The 18,517-nt window shown below is 33.2% G+C and overlaps 1 protein-coding gene across 3 annotated transcripts in view; it reads right to left on the bottom strand.

Moving 5' to 3' along the window:
* TTC3 (tetratricopeptide repeat domain 3) overlaps positions 1 to 18,517 on the bottom strand; it is a 165,134-nt gene that overhangs the window by 23,632 nt on the left and 122,985 nt on the right. For 2 of the 3 annotated variants that reach the window (XM_051984857.1, XM_051984856.1), the window contains exons 37-42: positions 10,347 to 10,415; positions 9,751 to 9,847; positions 7,760 to 7,860; positions 5,218 to 5,238; positions 869 to 959; positions 338 to 439 (exon numbers count right to left, since the gene is read on the bottom strand). In XM_051984857.1, coding sequence (XP_051840817.1) covers positions 338 to 439; positions 869 to 959; positions 5,218 to 5,238; positions 7,760 to 7,860; positions 9,751 to 9,847; positions 10,347 to 10,415 — 481 coding nt within the window. The remainder of the gene's footprint in view (positions 1 to 337; positions 440 to 868; positions 960 to 5,217; positions 5,239 to 7,759; positions 7,861 to 9,750; positions 9,848 to 10,346; positions 10,416 to 18,517) is intronic. The other variant, XM_051984858.1, reaches the window with a different exon arrangement.

The raw sequence follows: 18,517 nt of genomic DNA, 5'->3' as shown, positions 1-18,517 counted from the left end.
GTTTTTAAATAGAGATGTTTTAAATATTTGTGTAGTACTTAAGAAAAACTTAAGAGAATTTTTGATAGAGAAAAAAAACCAATACCTTTCCAAGAAAGGAGAACATTTAAGGGTGTGATGAAAAAAAAATGCTGCCCTCATAAATTAAGTTTTCATGTATGTTATCCAAATAACAAAAATAAATAGCTTTAAGAGTTCAACAGGAGCAAAACTGAAGCAGCTTTTTAAAGAATGAAGCAAATTCTCACCTGGAACCTCTGTCAACTAGAACTAGAGATTGCATTTTCTGTGTCTCCCTTTGCTCCATCTCAACATATTATACTTTGGAGATACTTACTAAATTATCCGTAGGTAATGGAAATTCAGGAACTTTTACTTTAGAAAGTTTATCCAGTTGAGAACCTGCTTTAACTTTCTGAATTCGATCCTCAAACTCAAACTATAGGAGGCAAAAAAACTGAGTCAGTTTAGAATTCAAATATTAATTATTCTTTTTCCTTACTGTCTATAAAAACATCTTGGAATCCCAAGAAAAATGAAAAATAATAAATCATGTAGCCCTTAGAGAAAAACAGTATTTTTTGGTATGCTCATCACTTAAAAAAAAAAAAAAAAACTTAAGTCTATAAAAATAATAATCTGAATTCAATTAAAGCCAAAAAAATTTCTCTTGCATGCACTATGTGCAAGATTCTGTTGCTAGGTACTGTAATGAACAAAATTTTGCTTTTCTAATACTTTCAATAAAATACAAAAGTCTTAATGGAAAGAAAATGTTTTAATAAATCTTAAATATGCACAATTTATTAATGTCAATGAGAAATTTTAGAGTTTCAAAAATTTATAGATGTTAAAACATAAGTCTTACCTCTGCCTTTTCAATTTCTTTTTTTATTTCTGAAATAAATGATTCCCAGTGATTAATCTCTGATTCCAAATTAAGAGATGATGCAGAATCACTGAAAGAGTTTCAAAATTTAGAAATGAATGTTAATTACATATATATATAAAACTCAGTATATATAATTTCAGTTCCTAAATTGAATCAATCTGACCCAAATAGAATAATTTTAACAAATTTAAAGACCTTAATCACTACAGACTTTAAAGATAATTTATTAATACTCTCTAAAAAGGAGTTGAAAGTTGCTAAATATTCTTTTGAGATATCAAACTTTATGGATAATTGTGATTTGTGGTAGAAAGACCAACCAAAAGGCTATTAATAATACAAGTATGATGTGATTGTAGTAAGATGGTGTTAAAGGAATAAAGGAAATGTATGCTAGAGAAGGTAAAATGAATAGGATTTGGCAACAGACTGCATTTAGGGATGAGAGAGTAAAAGGTTGAAGGTAACAAGGGTTGAAAGCCTGGATGAATGGGAGGAGGGTGATACCTTCAATAATGAACAGAACAATTTGAAAGAGGGGAAACCTTGGGAAGAAAAATAGTGAATTCAGTTTTAGACATGCTGAATTTAAGATACTTACAAGACATTCTATATGAGATTTCTATTAGACATTTTTTACAATTAGAGATTCTGGCTTAGAGATTAGAAGAGAGATAAGGGCTGGAAATGTGGAATCAGAAATCATTAGTATAGAGATCATAATTACATCCATGGAAATTGATGAGATCAAGCAAAACAGTGAAGAGGGAGAAAAGTAGGGACTGAAAATAGGATTCTAGAAGTGATCAGGATTAGGTATAAAGGGAATCAGAAGAGAATAATGTCATGAAAATATGAAAGGAGAGAAAACAGGAAGAGATGCATCAGTGTCAAAGGCTTTGGAGAGCTCTGGAAGGAAGACGTCTGAGAAAAGGCAATTAAATTCGGAAATTAAGGCATCTCTGATAACTTTGGAAAGAGCAGTTTCAATTGAATGAAGAAGTTAGAAGGAGACTACACAATGTTTAGAAAAAAGTGAGAGTAAAGTAAAAACACCAAGTGCAATTAGCTTTCTCAAGAACTGAAAGTGGGTAGAATTATTACAGGCCAACAGTTATTAGGGATGGTTATCCGAGCGTGAGTCTTCTAAAGATGGAGGAGACACACATCTTAATGGATTATGTAGGCAGCCTGGAAGTAGTCAGTAGAAAAGGAGAGAAGTGAGAGAAAGAAAGGCACAGAGGGCAAAGCACAGAAGACAGGTTAAAACGGGATAACTGTGCATGTGTAGAAGGATGTTCATTGGCAAGGAGAATGACCACATCACCTTTATGGGGATGGAGGCAGTATCTGAGATAGAGCAGAAGGCATCTATCTGAGTAATTAATGTGAGATGAGGAAAAGAGGGGTCATTCCCAGAAAATGGCTTCAGTTTTTTTTTTTTTTTTTGAGTGGAATTTTAAGCCAGGTCCTCTGGTGAGGGAGTGTTGGGAGAGGGATATCTGGAAAGGACAGGGGCAGCCAGAGAATTCATCAGAGGTATGAAGGAGCACGCAGCCTTTCTCAAGGGCCCAGGCAGTGCGCTGTTGTGACTTTGCAGGTTAGTCCGGCAACATGGTGGTAGAAGCAAAGGCAGCTGAAGGCTTGGACAGGACGATAGGACAAGGGAGCAAGAGCCTGCAGGGAAGATACCAAGGTAGAACTCAACTTTTTTACCAATGGGTCAAAATGCTGTAGCAGTTAGGGTAGGGAAGCTGGCCTGGAAAAGAACTGAAAGTACAGAGATGAGAGGTTGGGATCAGGATAAATGACAGGGTTTGGAGTTTCAGGGTAGGCAAAGTTATGAGCTGCTGAAGGAATTTCAGAGTTCTTGAAAATGAAAGTGGGATTTCTGAAATGTTGAGACTTGATGCCATTTTCAAGGCTATGACCATAATTCTATGTGTAGCTGAAATGAGGCAGGTCACAGGAAATGAGTTGGTGAGGCACTGAGAGGTTAGGATCGCTAAAGAAACATTCATATGTATCTTTAAGTCTCTTAGTGTAAAGGTGAGAGGTGGGAACACTAGAAACATTTTGAGCCAGATACTGAGCTCTTCAAGGAAAGATGGAATGTCCCAGAGGTTGAGAGATTCTACTCGAATTCTGACTGTGTGGCAGATATGGATTAAGAAAATTTCAAAGGAGGAGAGGTTACTGAGTGATGACGGCAGTGGGAGAATGTGGAAGAAGCAGTAGAGAGAATAGTACTCCAAGTCCCTCACCTCAACTAGTAGGGCTTGTATGAGTAAAAAGTGCAATGGTATTGGGAAGGGTTGCCAGGGAAGTTGTGCCATCAGTAGGGAACCAGAACATGGAATGAAGGGGAAAGGAAAAGACTTAAGAAGAAAGCTATTTTGTTAACAATGAAGTAGGTCTTCCAGAAAGTATTCCAGAGTGAAAAGTATGGGTAACATTAGAATGGGAACATTGTGGATTTGGGTTGAGGAGGAAAAAGAACAAGAGAAAAGGCAATGTGGGACAGAGAATGGGGTTTAAATAAGTAATTCTCTAAAGATACTACCAATAAAGAATAGTGAAGGACTGAAGGCCTTACTTTCTGAAAACACAGAAAACTGCAATAATTTTGTAGGGACTAAACAGAGTAAACAATGTATTTCTGCTACACTCAAGTAACTACTATGTTCAAACAGCAGATTGTTCCCCCCACCTAGAAGAAATGGCAGAAATGGAATTTAAGGAATTCTTGTCTATTTTTCAGATTATCAGGGAGGATGATGTGATCCTTAAGAAAAAAAGAAAAACTTCAATGTAAGATATTTTTAAAACGGTTTTGAAGTGGCCAAAAATTTTTTTTTGACAAGCATCCGGTTCACACTGAAAGAATTTCACAGAAATTAAGGTCAAAAAAGCACCACTATATACTTGGAGCTAACAAATATGAGGCTCCTCCTAAAGGAGAGGAAATCAGACTATCCTTAGAGAAAAAAGCCCATATTTAAAAAAGAAAGAAAGAAAGAAAGAAAGTAGATATACAGATGTTACTTGTAAAAAGATCACCAGGGTTAAAAGGAAGAAGAAATGCGTAATTGTGGTAGGTAATTTTCTTCCATGGGTTAAAAACAGGGATACTGTGGCAACTATTTATCAACCTGATAATCACAACAGATAGGTTTATTCTCTCTTTGAAAATGTGCATGTAAGATATAGCCAAAAACCTCTCAAAATTAATCCAATTGCAAGACTACTATTAATGATTTGATATGAATACAAATGATATTATAAGAAGGAAACTAAAAAGTATCGATTAAAATTTTGGGTAAAAACTGAAGAAATCAGGAGCACAAGAACTTCAGGCAGTTTTTGGAAGTGAACAGCTGGTTAAGTAGACCATATCTGAGAACAAAATAATATATGAATTGTGGTCAGCATTTATTGTCTGCTATATGCAAAAAAGTAGTAGGAACTGAGAATATAAAGAAAATTAAAATTAAAAAACAGTCCTTGACCGCAAAGACATTTATTTCCTGGAATACCTTGTTTATTTATTTTAAAAGGCTTGAAACTGAAAAAAGAATGGAGCAAAGAAAAGGAAGAAATTGATAATTGGTTACTTATATTTCTCAGACTAGAGAGCACAGAGAATAGCTAAAATATAGGTAGAAGAATAGTAATAGAAATGTACAGAATTCATGGGGAAAAACTGTAAAAGAAAAAGCAATAAAATCAAGTGGCCTCAGGTATCTCTATGCCACAAAAATGAATAACAAATAACTTAAAATAGAAATGATAACACAGTAATTTTTTTTACTTCCAATGGGACTTAGTGGGATGAGACATAATTAGAATAAGGATAGCAAAGGGTAACTATTCAAAAGGAAAAGAGCAGATAAATTACACAGTGCCTATAGTTATAATACTAATTTATCCATGTTACTTTTACTATTAGTGTTTAAAATGTTGATTAATTAATTTCAGAATTATCAAAATAAAGAATTGAAAAGTTGGAAGTAGAAAGTCAATGATTGTATATGGAGCATGGCAGAAAGGAAAAGCTAAATCTTACTGATTTATTATCTAGACAATGAGACTACTGATAACTCACTAGATTACCCAAGTCAATCTTATTTTTCACATGGTAAGCATTAGTTAAGCATTATAAATCACGGATATAATTCACTGCACAAAAATTCACTGAAGAAAAGAATTCATTAAAATTTAGAACTGGGCAAGTATAAAATAAAGACACCATGAGACAGCAAGAAACAAACAAACAAACAAAAAAAAGTCAAAAGAATGGAAATATAAAAGAAAATGTGAAATACCTCATTGGAAAAACCACTGATCTGGAAAACAGATAGAAAAGAGATAATTTTAAGATTTACAAAGCTATCTGAAAGCCATGACCAAAGAAAGAGCCTACAAATTATCTTTCAAGAAATTATCAAAGAAAACTGTCCTGATATATTAGGCCTCCTTTAAAAAATCCCCAAAATGAAAACTACAGAAATATTATAGCCAAATTTCAGAGCTTTCAGGTTTAAGAGAAAATACCTCAAGGGAACCAGAAAGAAATAATTCAAATACAGTGGAGTCACATTCAGGGTTACACAAGATTTAGCAGCTTTTATGTTAAAGGAGCAGTGGGCTTGAAAAATGAAATCCTGCAACGCAAAAGGACTAGGATTACAATCAAGAACAATTTACCCAGCAAAACAGGTATATAATCCTTCAGGGGCAAAAATGGATATTTAATGAATAGAGGACTTTCAAGCATTCCTGATGAAAGGACCAGAGCTGAACAGAAGATATGACATTCATACTAAAAGGGCAAACATGAATATCCATAAGAAACTCAATAAAGTTTATATTCCCATGTGGGAAGACAATATATGTAATTTCTAAGAATTTTATCATTATTAAGATAGAAGGAGTACACAAAGGCTGAAAGTATGTGTATGAATCAATTATGTTGGGTTGATCTCAAGAAAAAGAGTGGTAGTGGTGATAAAGAGATGCATTGAAAGAAAGGGGAAGGCAGAGGTAGAATTGGGAAAATGTTCTCACATAAAGAGGTTTGTAAAGAATAGCTTGTATAGTGACAAGGAGAATGGGAGGAGAATGCCTGAACTTCAGTGACATTAGAACTGGTTCAAAGAGGGAAGAACACACACACACACACACACACACACACACACACACACACTGGGTACAGAAAACTATTTTATGCAACAGAAACATTAGAGGGGGAGGGGTAAAATGACAAAGGGAGAGTGGATTAAGGAAGAGAGTAGTTAGAAGTTAAAAAGATTTTTGAGGAGGGTCAGGATTAAAAGAGAAAGACAAGGATAAACAAAGCAAAATAGTAATTGTAATTATGGAATAGGATGAGCTTACCCATAAAAAAGGTAGACAGAATGGATTAGAAGCCAGAATTCAACAATATATTGTTTACAAGAGACACACTTGAAACAGAAAGACACACACAGAATTAAATTAAAGGCTGAAGCATAACCTATTATGTTTTGGCTGAAGTAAAAGAATAATCATGAACTGGGACAAAACAAAAGCAAAAATCAATCTAAATAAAAGAGATAAAAAGGGAAACTATGTTTTACTAGAAAGTACCACAGACAATGGAGTAATACAAAAAATTTTAACAGCAAATTTCTTTGATAAAGGTTTCATTTCTCAAAAACATGAAGAACTGACTCAACTAATAAAACTAGGAGCCATTCTTTAGTTTGATAAATGTCAAAGGATATGAAGTGGCAGTTTTCAAAAGATATCAAAGTTATTTATAATCATATGAAAAAATGCTCTAAATCCCTATTGACTAAAAAAATGCAAATTAAAACTACTTTGACATACTACTTTATACCTATCAGAAATAACAAATGATGGAGAGGATGAGGAAAAATAAATACACTGATAAATTGTTGATGGAGCTGAACTGGTTCAACTATTCTAGAGAACTATGTCCAAAGGACACTAAAACTCTACATACCATCTGATTCAGCAATAATACTACTAGGTCTATATCTCAAAGAGATCAGAGAAAAAGAAAAGTTCCTGTATGTACAAAAAATTTTATGGCAGTTCTTTTTGTGGTGGTAAAGAATTGGAAATTGAGGGGATGCTCATCCAATGTAGAATGGTTTAACAAGCTGTGGCATATATTATGAAGGAGTACTAATGCATTATAAGGAAGGACAAGAGTAGTGGTTTCAGAAAAAATATGGTAAGACCCTATAAACTGAAGCAAAGTAAAATGAGAAAAACTGGTGGGTCATTGTGCACAGTAACAGCAATGTTGTGATGAGGATTAACTGTGAAAGACTTTGCTATTCTGATAAATTCAATGATCTGAGACAATTCCAAAGCACTAATGATAAAAAAAAAAAAATGCTCTTCAATTCCAGAGAGAATTGAGGAACTTTTAAGTCCAAATCTTTCTTTTTTTGTCATATGGCTAATATGGAAATATGGTTTGCATTATTTCACATGTATAATTAACTGTTATCATTTTGTTTGCTTTAGTGGGTAAGGGAGGTGTGGGAAGATGGGAGAAGCAATTTAGAATACAAAATTTAAACAGAAAAGAAAGCAAAAAATAATTAAATTTAATAGAAGGATGAACATTATATTAGCATCTTACTGATGGCCTTATAGTTACTAGTCTAGACACATAAAGGTCACATCTGCATTTGTAATATCTGCCCTATCATATTTTAATAAGCTGAAGGACAATCTTTCCCCCAAATGTCAAAAATAAAATAGCTTGAATGAGTTAGATCTCTAATTTTTCAATCTTGCTTTCACTGATAAAATGACATGCAAAAAAAGTTTTTAAAAGTCCCATATTACCTGTTCATTAACTTTAGATTCTTAACATACATTTCTGCTTTTGATGCAGTGTTCTGTAATTTACTCACATCAGTAGTCTTCCAATTTTCAAGTATGGACACCTAAAATTGGAGAAATTTTAAACACCTTAAAAAATAAACTTTTCATAAATTTTCATATTATAGATTTCTTTTAAAAATATTTTAGATTCATAGTTTTTAGCTCTATCTCAACTTTAGCCAGATGAGTATTCAATGGAATATCTTGGCTTGTTGTCATTTATAAAGATGAACACAGGAATATGGAAACTTTTTGAGACTAAAATACCTAAAATTTAGGCAGACATGGAAATAAATACTTTCTATCAATAAATATAAGAAAGTCCTGGGGAGAATGAAAAAGCTATTTTTTTTTTAAATGAAAGGACTGTAGTAGGCCAAAGAAATTAATTTCCTCATTCTGATATTATATACTATGGAGTTAACTTCTCCATAACTTCTCATAACTTCATAACTTTTAAGTTGAGGAACTCTTAAGTACAAATCTTTCTTTTTTTGTCATATGGCTAATGTGGAAATATGGTTTGCATTATTTCACATGTATATGTGTATAAGATATGTATAAGAAGATATATAAGATATGTATAAGAAGATGTATAAGAAGTTATGAAGAAACTTAACTTCTTTCAGGAAAATGTTTTTCTAAACTCTTCTTTTCCTGGATAGCAATTTTAAGACTTATCCCAGGTCAGGGCAATGTGTGAAAAGGAGCCATGAATGAGGATAAGTGAGTGAACTTGGGATTTAGTGGGTTGTTTTTTTTTTTTTTTTTTTTTTGGAACATCATCTTTTCTCAGTTTTTTAAAGGAGAAAAAAGCTTGTCCTGAATATATTCTACATATGTATATAAGCACATACACATATACATATGTGTATCTTTGTATTCACACATACGTATGTATGTGTATGAGTGTGATATTAAAATTTATTTCTTTCTCTTTTTTTAATAGGGTAAAAGACACAGTTTATGGATAGGTGGAAATAAATAAAATGAGAAGAGACATATATATATATGTCATTACTAGTCAGTACTTTATTCTATCTCTGGTAGGAATGGCAAAAGGGGTAGTCTGAGGTGGAAAGTTTTATTTGCTGTTTTAAAATTCAAGAATATGGCAAATTCAAATTTTAACAAGGCCAATCTAATCCTTAGCAGAAATCTGTTTCCGTTACAAAGTAATCATCAGGCCCTAATAGTGAAAAGTTATATAGCAGAGTCATGATTAAATACAAAGGGGTAAAATCTTAACAGATTTAGAAACGGAAAGGCTTTCTGCTCATTTTAGAGATGAAGAAACAGGCTCAGAGAGAGAGAAAATAATTTGTTCAAAGTCATGTAGACAACAATATGGCACAGGTGGAATCAACACAGGTCCTTTCGACTCCAAATCTGAGTCTTTTCCTTTGTGCCACAATGCCTTCAATTCAGAGGAATCAGAGCCAAACAAAAGGCTGCCATACTTAACAATTTGATTTTAATTGTTGTGAAATGGCCCCCAAATGTAATTCATCTGAGTTCCTCTACACTAAAAAGGGGTGTGTGTGTGTGTGTGTGTGTGTGTGTGTGTGTGTATACACCATCAGTGAATGAAGCCAATAATATCAAAAGGTACCTCCTGAACTGTCATGCATTTTTTTATGCATACATATTTATATAGTTATTTTGCTGCGCAAGAAAAATAGAATTTAGAAAGAAATTAAAAATAACCTAAGAAGGAAAACAAAAATGCAAGCAGACAATAACAGAAAGAGTGGAAATGCTATGTTGTTGTCCATACTCATTTCCCATAGTTCTTTCGTTGGGTGTAGCTGGTTCTCTTCATTACTGAACAATGGGAACTGATTTGGATCATCCCATTGTTGAAGAGGGCCATGACTTGTCATACGCTTTTGAAAAATATCTACTTCATCTATCTCAACATGCCATGAAAAAATCAATAACATTAGACTCACCTCTGCAGCCACGGCTCTTTTAATCGTTTCTTGATAATTCTCTTTTCCCTTTTTTATAAGTTCCTCCATTTTCAATTTTTCATTTGCAAATTTATTACTATGAACAATTAAAAAAAGTTGAAATATTTTAAGCTAGTGATATACTGCATACAGGTTTATTTTTGTTATAAAGAAATTAATTATATCTCTTACAGTAGCCAAGTATTTAAATCCTTTGTTATACAACAATCAGAGTGCACATTTAATAAAATAACAGGCAACAATTCACTGAGGCTGGGGAAGAGGTGTAAAATGGGAAGTTTGCATCTTAGCCAATAAGTATTTATTAAATACTTAATATGTACAATAGAAATACAGAGATAGGTACAAACAGTCCCTCTTCTCAAGGAACTCACAATCTTAAAGGAAAAACAAACATGAAAATAACTATGTTTAAGATATATATATGTGTGTGTGTGTGTGTGTGTGTGTGTGTGTGTGTGTATATATATATGATAGAAGGTAACCTCAGTAGGGAAGTAATCATTACAGCACCAGATGATCAAGTTAAAAAAACAGATATTATTCTAGGTATACAAATATTTTAAAAAACTGACCTGATTTTGAGAAATTCATCCAAATGTGATGCATACTGTTGATCCTTTTCTTCATTATTTCTTGAATATCTATGAGAAACAATCAGGAATTTTAGGTGAACGTAGAGGTCAAAAAAAACTTTGAGATTTTTCAGCTTAGGAAGGAGAAGGAAAAGAAATTAGAAGCCTCAGTTTTTCTAAATTTTAACTTAAAACACAGATATCAGCTCAAATCCTACAATTTATATCAACAACATGAATAATAACTCAAAGTTATTGACTTTGATTCAAAATCATGGTACAATGTATACAAATTTCTCTCTATTTTATAAACAAGAAACACCACCAACTTTATTTTTATCTTAAGATCCATGTATCATGGTAATTTTACAGCATTTCAATATTAAAATAAAATAAAATACAAAAATCAAAGAAAGCTATACTTGCTATATAGGCATTAATTAAACTGGCTTTTCTGATGTTTCTTATATACAACATCCTTCCCTCCTGCCCTGCTCTTTACACTGGTTATTGTTCCTCATGACTGGACTATCTTTTTACTATCCCCCTTTTTTTTTTTTTTTAATCTTTTTACTAATCCCTTTTGAAATTCTTAGATACCTTAAAAACTCAAGTGGAAGCACATTTTACACTAATTAGTCAACATAACTTATTAAACAATTACTATGTGCTAGAGATACAAAGACAAAAAATAAAAAATGAAACAATTCCTGTTTTCAAGAATCTTATATCCTTAACAAAAGAGACATGATTCTTTCTCTCCATAATAAAACATACATATATATATGCACATATATGTACATTTAGAATAACTAGATTTCATGTGAATATGCATTAAGCTAGAATAAACCTTACATTTCCCAATTTTGTTCTAGACTATGGAAATCACTTCTATTTCCTTTACAAATTAGCTTTGGACTACATGTTTATACATAACCTACTTACTTGAGTGACACATTTGTGAAAAAGCTAAACTGTAACTGTATAATGAGTCTGGAAAGATTCATGCATCTATGCATTATACAGTTACAGTTAAGCTTTTTTTTGAGTCTGGAAAGATGCATGAATTGTAGTTTTTCCTTAAAGAAGTAGGAAGTTGGGGAAGGATTCTGGGAAGATCGCATAGAAAGGTTGATAAATTTTTTTCAAGCTCTCCAGATTTTCTCCACAGATAGAACAAATTTGCATTGCTGGGCAAGCATAGACTGGTGAAAAATCAAGAGGACCTGGGTACCTCAAATCCAACCACAGAAGATCTGAAGAGGCTGGGGATTAACCTGCCTGAAGTGCAAATATCTCCAGGCTGGCTATAAAGGGACACTGAGTGAGGACCTTTTGGGCTGGCTGAGTATAGCCAGGAAACCACAGGGCCTTTCACTCCAGTTCTGTTTGGAAGTGAGCCTCAGCTGATTAGGAACATGCAGCCCTACACAAGAAGGCACCAGCTCACTGACCAGTGTAGAAGCAGTGAGGGAGGGACTTGCACTTGCAGGAGTGTGGAGCTCTTGGTTTAGGATTCCTGGTGAGAGGAGAGCTGAAGAGAAGCTTGAGGACCATCGCCATTCCAAGATTATAAGTGCTTACACTAGTACTTCTTATTTAAAAAAAAAAAAAAAAAAGCAGCAAAGAAGAACCCCACCATTGAAATACATTATGGGAACAGGGAAGACCAGGGTCCATCTTCAGAGGAGGATACTTTAATTAAGAAAAAAAAAAAAAAGCTTCTAACCCAAAGAGTAAGATGAAATGGCTCCCTGCCCAGAGAGAATTTATAGAAGAACTCAAAAAAAAAAAAATTTAAAAAATCAAATGAGAGACACTGAGAAAACTAAAATACTAAAAAATAAAAAAGTAAAAAAAAAGCATCCAAGAAAAACAAGACTATGAAAAAAAAAAAGTTAACCAACTAGAAAAGGAGGTATAATACAGTAGAACCATAAAGAGAGCAAAGAAACAAACATCCTGTATGTATAAAAATATTTATAGCACTTATTTTTATAGTAGCAGTCTCAAAGATGAAAATAATTCTTTAAAAATTAGAAATGGACAAAGGGAAGCCAGTGAGGCTATGAGAGACCAAGAAATAACAAAACTGATTATAAAGTGTAATGTTCAAGCTAGCTTTCTGGAGGTTCTCTAGGCAGCCTTGGTCTCAGCAGGATAAACACAACAAGAATGGACAAGAATAAAGTCTAGAGTGTTTATTGTTTCCTTCACATCTCCTTTATAATCTGTCTGTCAGTCTGATCCAGTCTCAGTCTGTGTCTCTCCCAGTCTCCTCCTACAGTCTGTGACAGTCTATCAGTCTGACTCAGCCTTAATCTTAGTAGAGGAGTACAGGAGGCAGGAGAGCCACTAGGAGGATGACCAAGGATGGAATGGCTCATTTCCAGTCATTCTCAGCCTGTAAATACCTTGGTATGATTACATCACTACAGCACACTTTGTATATGTGAACTAGAGAACCATTATACCACCATATTAAGTACTAAGTATATATGAATTAGAGAACCATAATCTCATCAATTCCTCTGAGTTAACACCTTGTTGTAAGTATCCTTCTATTATATCACCATATTAAGTACTAAGTATATATGAATTAGAGAACCATAATCTCATCAATTCCTCTGAGTTAACACCTTGTTGTAAGTATCCTTGTTTCAAGTATACTTCTCCAGGGTTCTGGACCGCTACAATAAAGAATGAGAAAATAGAACAGAATGTGAAAGAAAAATGACAGATATAGAGAATAGATCAGAAGAGAAAATATAAAAAATTGGACTGCCAGAAAGTTGTGTCCAAAAAGAGAACCTTGACACAAAAATGCAGGAAATAATCCAAGAAAATTGTCCTGAAGTGATAGAATATAAAGAGAAAATAGAAACAGAAAAAATCCACTGATCACTGCCTCAAAGAGATCTTTTGTAGAAAACATACAGGAATATTATTGCAAAATTTTGAAATCCCTAGATCAAAGAGAAAATTTTGCAAAAAACAAGGAAAAACAATTCAAATATGCTGGAGTTACAATTAAAATTGTGCAGAATTTATCATCAGCCACAATAAAAGACTAGAATCACATCCACTGACAATCAAAAGAACTAGACCTGCAGCCAAAAACATCATATCCAGCAAAACTATTTATAATTTTGAATGAGAAAAAAATGGGTTTTCAATGAACTTGCAGATTTTCAGGACTTTATCAAACAAACCTGAACTTAACAGAAAATTTAACATATAAAAGCCAATATTAAAGATCAATTTTAAAGAACTTAATATGGACAAACTTTTTCTTTTAAACACGGGAAATGTATACTATATGTTTAAGATTTACATCAACATTAGAATAGCTCAAAAGAAAGATTGGCAGAGTAAAGGTAAAAATAGTAGTCATGTTATACAAATGAGGTGCAGAAGAACAGACACTGGGGCATTAGAGAGGGGAGGAGAGCTTGTAGTTCTAAAAACCTATTCACATTGGGAATGGGTTAAACAGGCAACATATGTATATCATAAAGGATATAGCATCCTCCAAAATGTATAAAAAAATAAGGGGAGAAGAATGGGTATATGGGGAAGGAAAAGGTAAGGGAAGAAGACGAGAGGGTTCTTTGGGAGCGGGGGACATTAAGTAATTGCAAGGCAAGTTATGGAGCAGAATTTAATCAGAGTCAGCAGAGATAGGAAAGACGTATATGAGTGTGTGGGGGTGTATGTGTGTGTGTCTGTGTGTGTATGTATGTATGTCCATGTAGGAGTAGGGGTGAGAATGAAAAGAGGAAAAAGAATAAAGTAAATAAGGGGCACAGCAGAGAATCAAAGAACAATTTACGAATTAGTAAAGAAAAGATTGATGCTCATGAATATAATTTCTTCTATTTATATGTATATCTGTATATCTACATATATATCTACATATATATAGATATAAAATCTCTTGATCTGGTAATTTGTTATTATATATTTTGAATTCTCCCTGATGTTCTATTGGGCACAGTGTTTTCTTTTGTTTTGTATTCCTTTTCTGTTTTTATTTTTTTCTTACTGTTTCTTCAAATAAAATAAAATTTTAAAGAAGCAGAAAATGCATTGAACAGAGGAATAATACAGTCATCAATATAAGGAAAATGACTTGGGCAGTTAGGAGGAAAGATATAAGGCAGGGAGACAAATAAGGAAGTAATTCCAATAGTCTAGATGAGAGGTAATGTATAAGAGATTGGAAGAATGATGGCACCCTCAATAGAAACAGAGAGGTTTACCAGGAAGATGGGTGAATTTTATGGGAAAAAGATAATAAGCTCTGTTTTGGACATATTGAGTTGAGAATGGTATTCAGGATGAGGGTTGAACATAATAGAGCCATATGCAAAAAGATAACAATGAAATCCTTGATAGGTGAACAGGTCACTAAGTTAGAAGAGTATAGAAAGGGAAGAGGGCAAAGGACATGAAACCTTTCCTGAACAGATGATAAACTAATGATATTTTCCTCTTCTCATGCTCTGCCCCCTCCAACTCCAGGGGTCAACTTTTTGTTTTGCATAAATTTACATACTCACAGAATACACTGTCTTTCTCACAAAGTATAAACTCTTAGAAAGCAAGGATTTACTTTTTAAAATAAAGGTTTATATAATGGTTACCTCCTTAGCAGAGAGATGATGAATAAAGGCATACAGACATATACCTTTGAATATAGCCATTATATGGATTACTTTTGCTTGACTTTTCTTATGTTTAAAGTCCTCCCTTCCCTTCCTCTCAGTTTTTAATGATGAGGATGGAGGAAGCAATAGTGATGTTCTCCAAAAGGAATACTATTTAAGAAAATGTACAGTAGAACCATGAAGCGAGCAAAGAGATAAACATTCTATATGTATAAAAATATTTATAGTAGTTATTTTTATGGTAGCAAAGTACTGGAAACTAAAAGATTAAGTACCCATCAAATGTAGCATGCCTAAACAATAGTCTACAAATACAATGGAATATTATTGTGCTAAAAGAAATGATGAAAGATAATTTCTAAGAAACTTGCGTAAACTTCTATGAATTGATGTCAAGGAAAGTGAGCCGAATAAGGAAAATAATTGAAATCATAATGATACTGTTTGGTTTTTTTTTAAAAGCCTATTTTTGAAAGATGTCAGAATTCTGCTCAGTATAATGACCATCATGATTCCAGAAGATCTATCATACAAAATACTGCCTATCTCCTGACAAAGAGATGATGAAATAAATAAGCAAAATGATAGTTCAATATTGAGCATGGATATGGAATTTATTTTGCCAGATTATGCAAAAATATGTCATTTTTTTCCAGTGTGAGAAAGTAGAAGGAAGAAAAAAATATTTGACAATTTAAAAAAATTAAAATATATAGAAGAGAACAGAAGAAAGCACAGACAAGCATGAGAGCACTGAATGTGACACTGTAAAGTGTTATCTATTTTTTTAAAAGTGGTGAGAAATGGAGATTAAATTTTATAAGAAATTTTCTTTTTGTATTATGTAAAGACATTCTTTTTTTGGTGTTTTAATTGAGAAAAAATAATTTTTAAAAAACAAAGTTATTGATAATAGGCTCTGAAATATCGCACATGATCAAAAAAAAACCTGTTACTTTGGGGACACTTGCCATATTTTGAGAAAAGATGAAATGGTTATTAATTTCAATAATTGTACTTGTAAACACCATAATGCTCATTTGAAAGATAAGAAAAGTAAAGTATCATGAATATGAAACTGAGGAAGTCAGTAAACTTACAATTAATCTTTTTCTAAATAATTGACATTTTCTCACTTTTCAAGCCTTCATATAACTACATAGGCCTGGGATGAAACAAAAATAATTTTGATAGAGGAGTTGAAAACTGATAATCATAGAAATTAATGTAACATGCCAATGAAAATACTAATTGATTAAGGGAGTCCAGAATCTGCCATTTATTTAATTTACTTAAAGTACTAACGTTGGCATTCAGTCACAGAAAAGTAAAAAATTGAATGTAAAAAAATTAGGCAAGTCCACAAAACACAAAAATATTAAAAATTTTTTAACTTAACCCAATTTGTACAATCCAACAAGCACTTCGGACCATTATTTTAGAGAAGATAATTCTAGTCTTTGAAGACTAATCAAAGATGAATGGTTCCAAAGATCATTCCACATCAGCATAATTAGTCCCTCTAAGAACTATCAAGTGTTGCAGTGGATAGAACTCTGAGCCTAAAGTCAGAAAGACCTGGGTTTAAATGTGGCCACAGATATTAAATAGCTATGTGATGCTGGGCAAGTTACTTACTCTGTCTGCTTCAGCTTCCTCATCTGTAAAATGGACTAGAGAAGGAAATGACACACCACAGAATCTCTTTGTCAAGAAAATCCCCAAAAGGATCACAAGAGTTGGATACGACCAAAAAAAGACTGAACAACAATAAATAAGAACTAAACAGTTTGACTGCTGAAAAAAGCATACAATTTACTTTTGCATAAATAAAAAGAAATAAAACAATATTGATGGCTGAAAGTTGGTAGAAAGAACTTAAGTTTAATAAAAAAATGTTAAAAATACATGTGTAAATAAATTCAGTTTCAAATAGGTGATAATAGTTTAATAGTGCGACTGCCCAAGGAGGAAGAATATAACTTACATAAAAATCATTTTATAATTTAAATTAAAATCATTTAAAAATCAATCAGTTTAAAAAGAATATAAAGTGATAGTCCTTTCATGAGTAAATAGTCAGTAAAGAGTAGGCAGGAGATGGAAAATCCTGCTATGATAGAAGAACTGTGACTGTGTCACAGAAGAGGAGTTGCCTGCAGAGAGCTGCTTCAATCACTAGTCCCTGAGGGGTAGATACAGGCAGAAGCTCAGTGACATCTAGGATGTGGAAGGGATCCTGTGAGAGGAGAGGTACTCTAAGAGGAGCATTACTCTTTGCTCCCTCTAGTGTGAGAGAATAAAGGAAGAAAGTGAGAGGCTCTGCTAGATTAATAGTCAACTGCACGGCCCAGAATCCTAGTGGGGAAAGGGCTGGTTGTTTTTTTTCTCTATTTCCCAGAAAAAACTTGGCTAATAAGCTCTGGACTTCTTTGGCTTAAAGGAAGGAACAGTTAACGCTTTTTCAATTTTGTATTACCTTTTAAGATCAGATGTGATTTGGAGAGTTGGAAGAGGATTTGCTCAAAAGGAAAGCAGGGAGATACCTAAGAGTTAGCAGAGAAGCAGCCTCATGTGGTATAGATATCCCTTAATGGATCAATAACCTGAAGGCCTTGTAGTTTGTGAGTTGTGAGCTATTTTCAACACACAATTTTTTCCTCAGTCCTATGCCTCCCTGCAATTTATGTAAATGTGCACCTACTTAGTGAACTGTTGGAAGAATATGAATTAGGTTAATGTTTAGACTGTGATGTATTGATTATTCTTGAATTTATTCATACTGGATACCTGTGATATTAAAATTATTACTGTTTTTGCTTTAAGTAAATGATTACATTTAAGATCTAATGGTATATTATTGAGTAGTTGATATTGTGTAAGTGGGAATTACACTGATAAAGGTAGAAGACACAGTTACTTAAGTAGGGGATATATTTCCTCATAACAAGGCCACTCCTAGATCTTGTAGCTACATAGTGATCATTTTTCCCTAAGAACTCAGACTTGCCAGTATTAGACCAATTTGAGGTGATTGAGCCAGATGAGAGAGAGGGGGAGGAAGAGAGAGGGAAATGGAGAGGGAGAGAAAGATACAAGAAAGAGAGAGGCACAGAGAGTGTGTGGGAACTCACATAGTTACCTATTACATTTGTTAAACTGGTGAAGGGATTAACATGCCTTAAGCAGACATAATACAACAAAAATTTTTGATCCTTTGAAACAGGTTGGGGAACATCTGGCTCAAGGGCCAGAGAAATCATTTACTTCAGGTACAACAACCTTCTGATGTTTGAGTTCTATATGTTGATAATTTTGTATCGCCTTCAAATGATATAAATATCCAAATGGCTTTAGGCAGAAAAAAGGTGTCTCTCTCCTCCTTTAAAAGAAGGAAGATGCTTTTGATAGAAAAAAAGAGCAAAGGGTCTAATTTTGAGTAAAAGTAAACAAATTTAAGAATGCAGCTTTAAATCATCTGTTTTGTTATGTAAACATTAT

Source organism: Antechinus flavipes, chromosome 3, assembly GCF_016432865.1.
Source record: "Antechinus flavipes isolate AdamAnt ecotype Samford, QLD, Australia chromosome 3, AdamAnt_v2, whole genome shotgun sequence".
In the NCBI taxonomy this organism is placed as follows: domain Eukaryota; kingdom Metazoa; phylum Chordata; class Mammalia; order Dasyuromorphia; family Dasyuridae; genus Antechinus; species Antechinus flavipes.
This window is presented reverse-complemented; position numbering and strand designations above follow the sequence as displayed.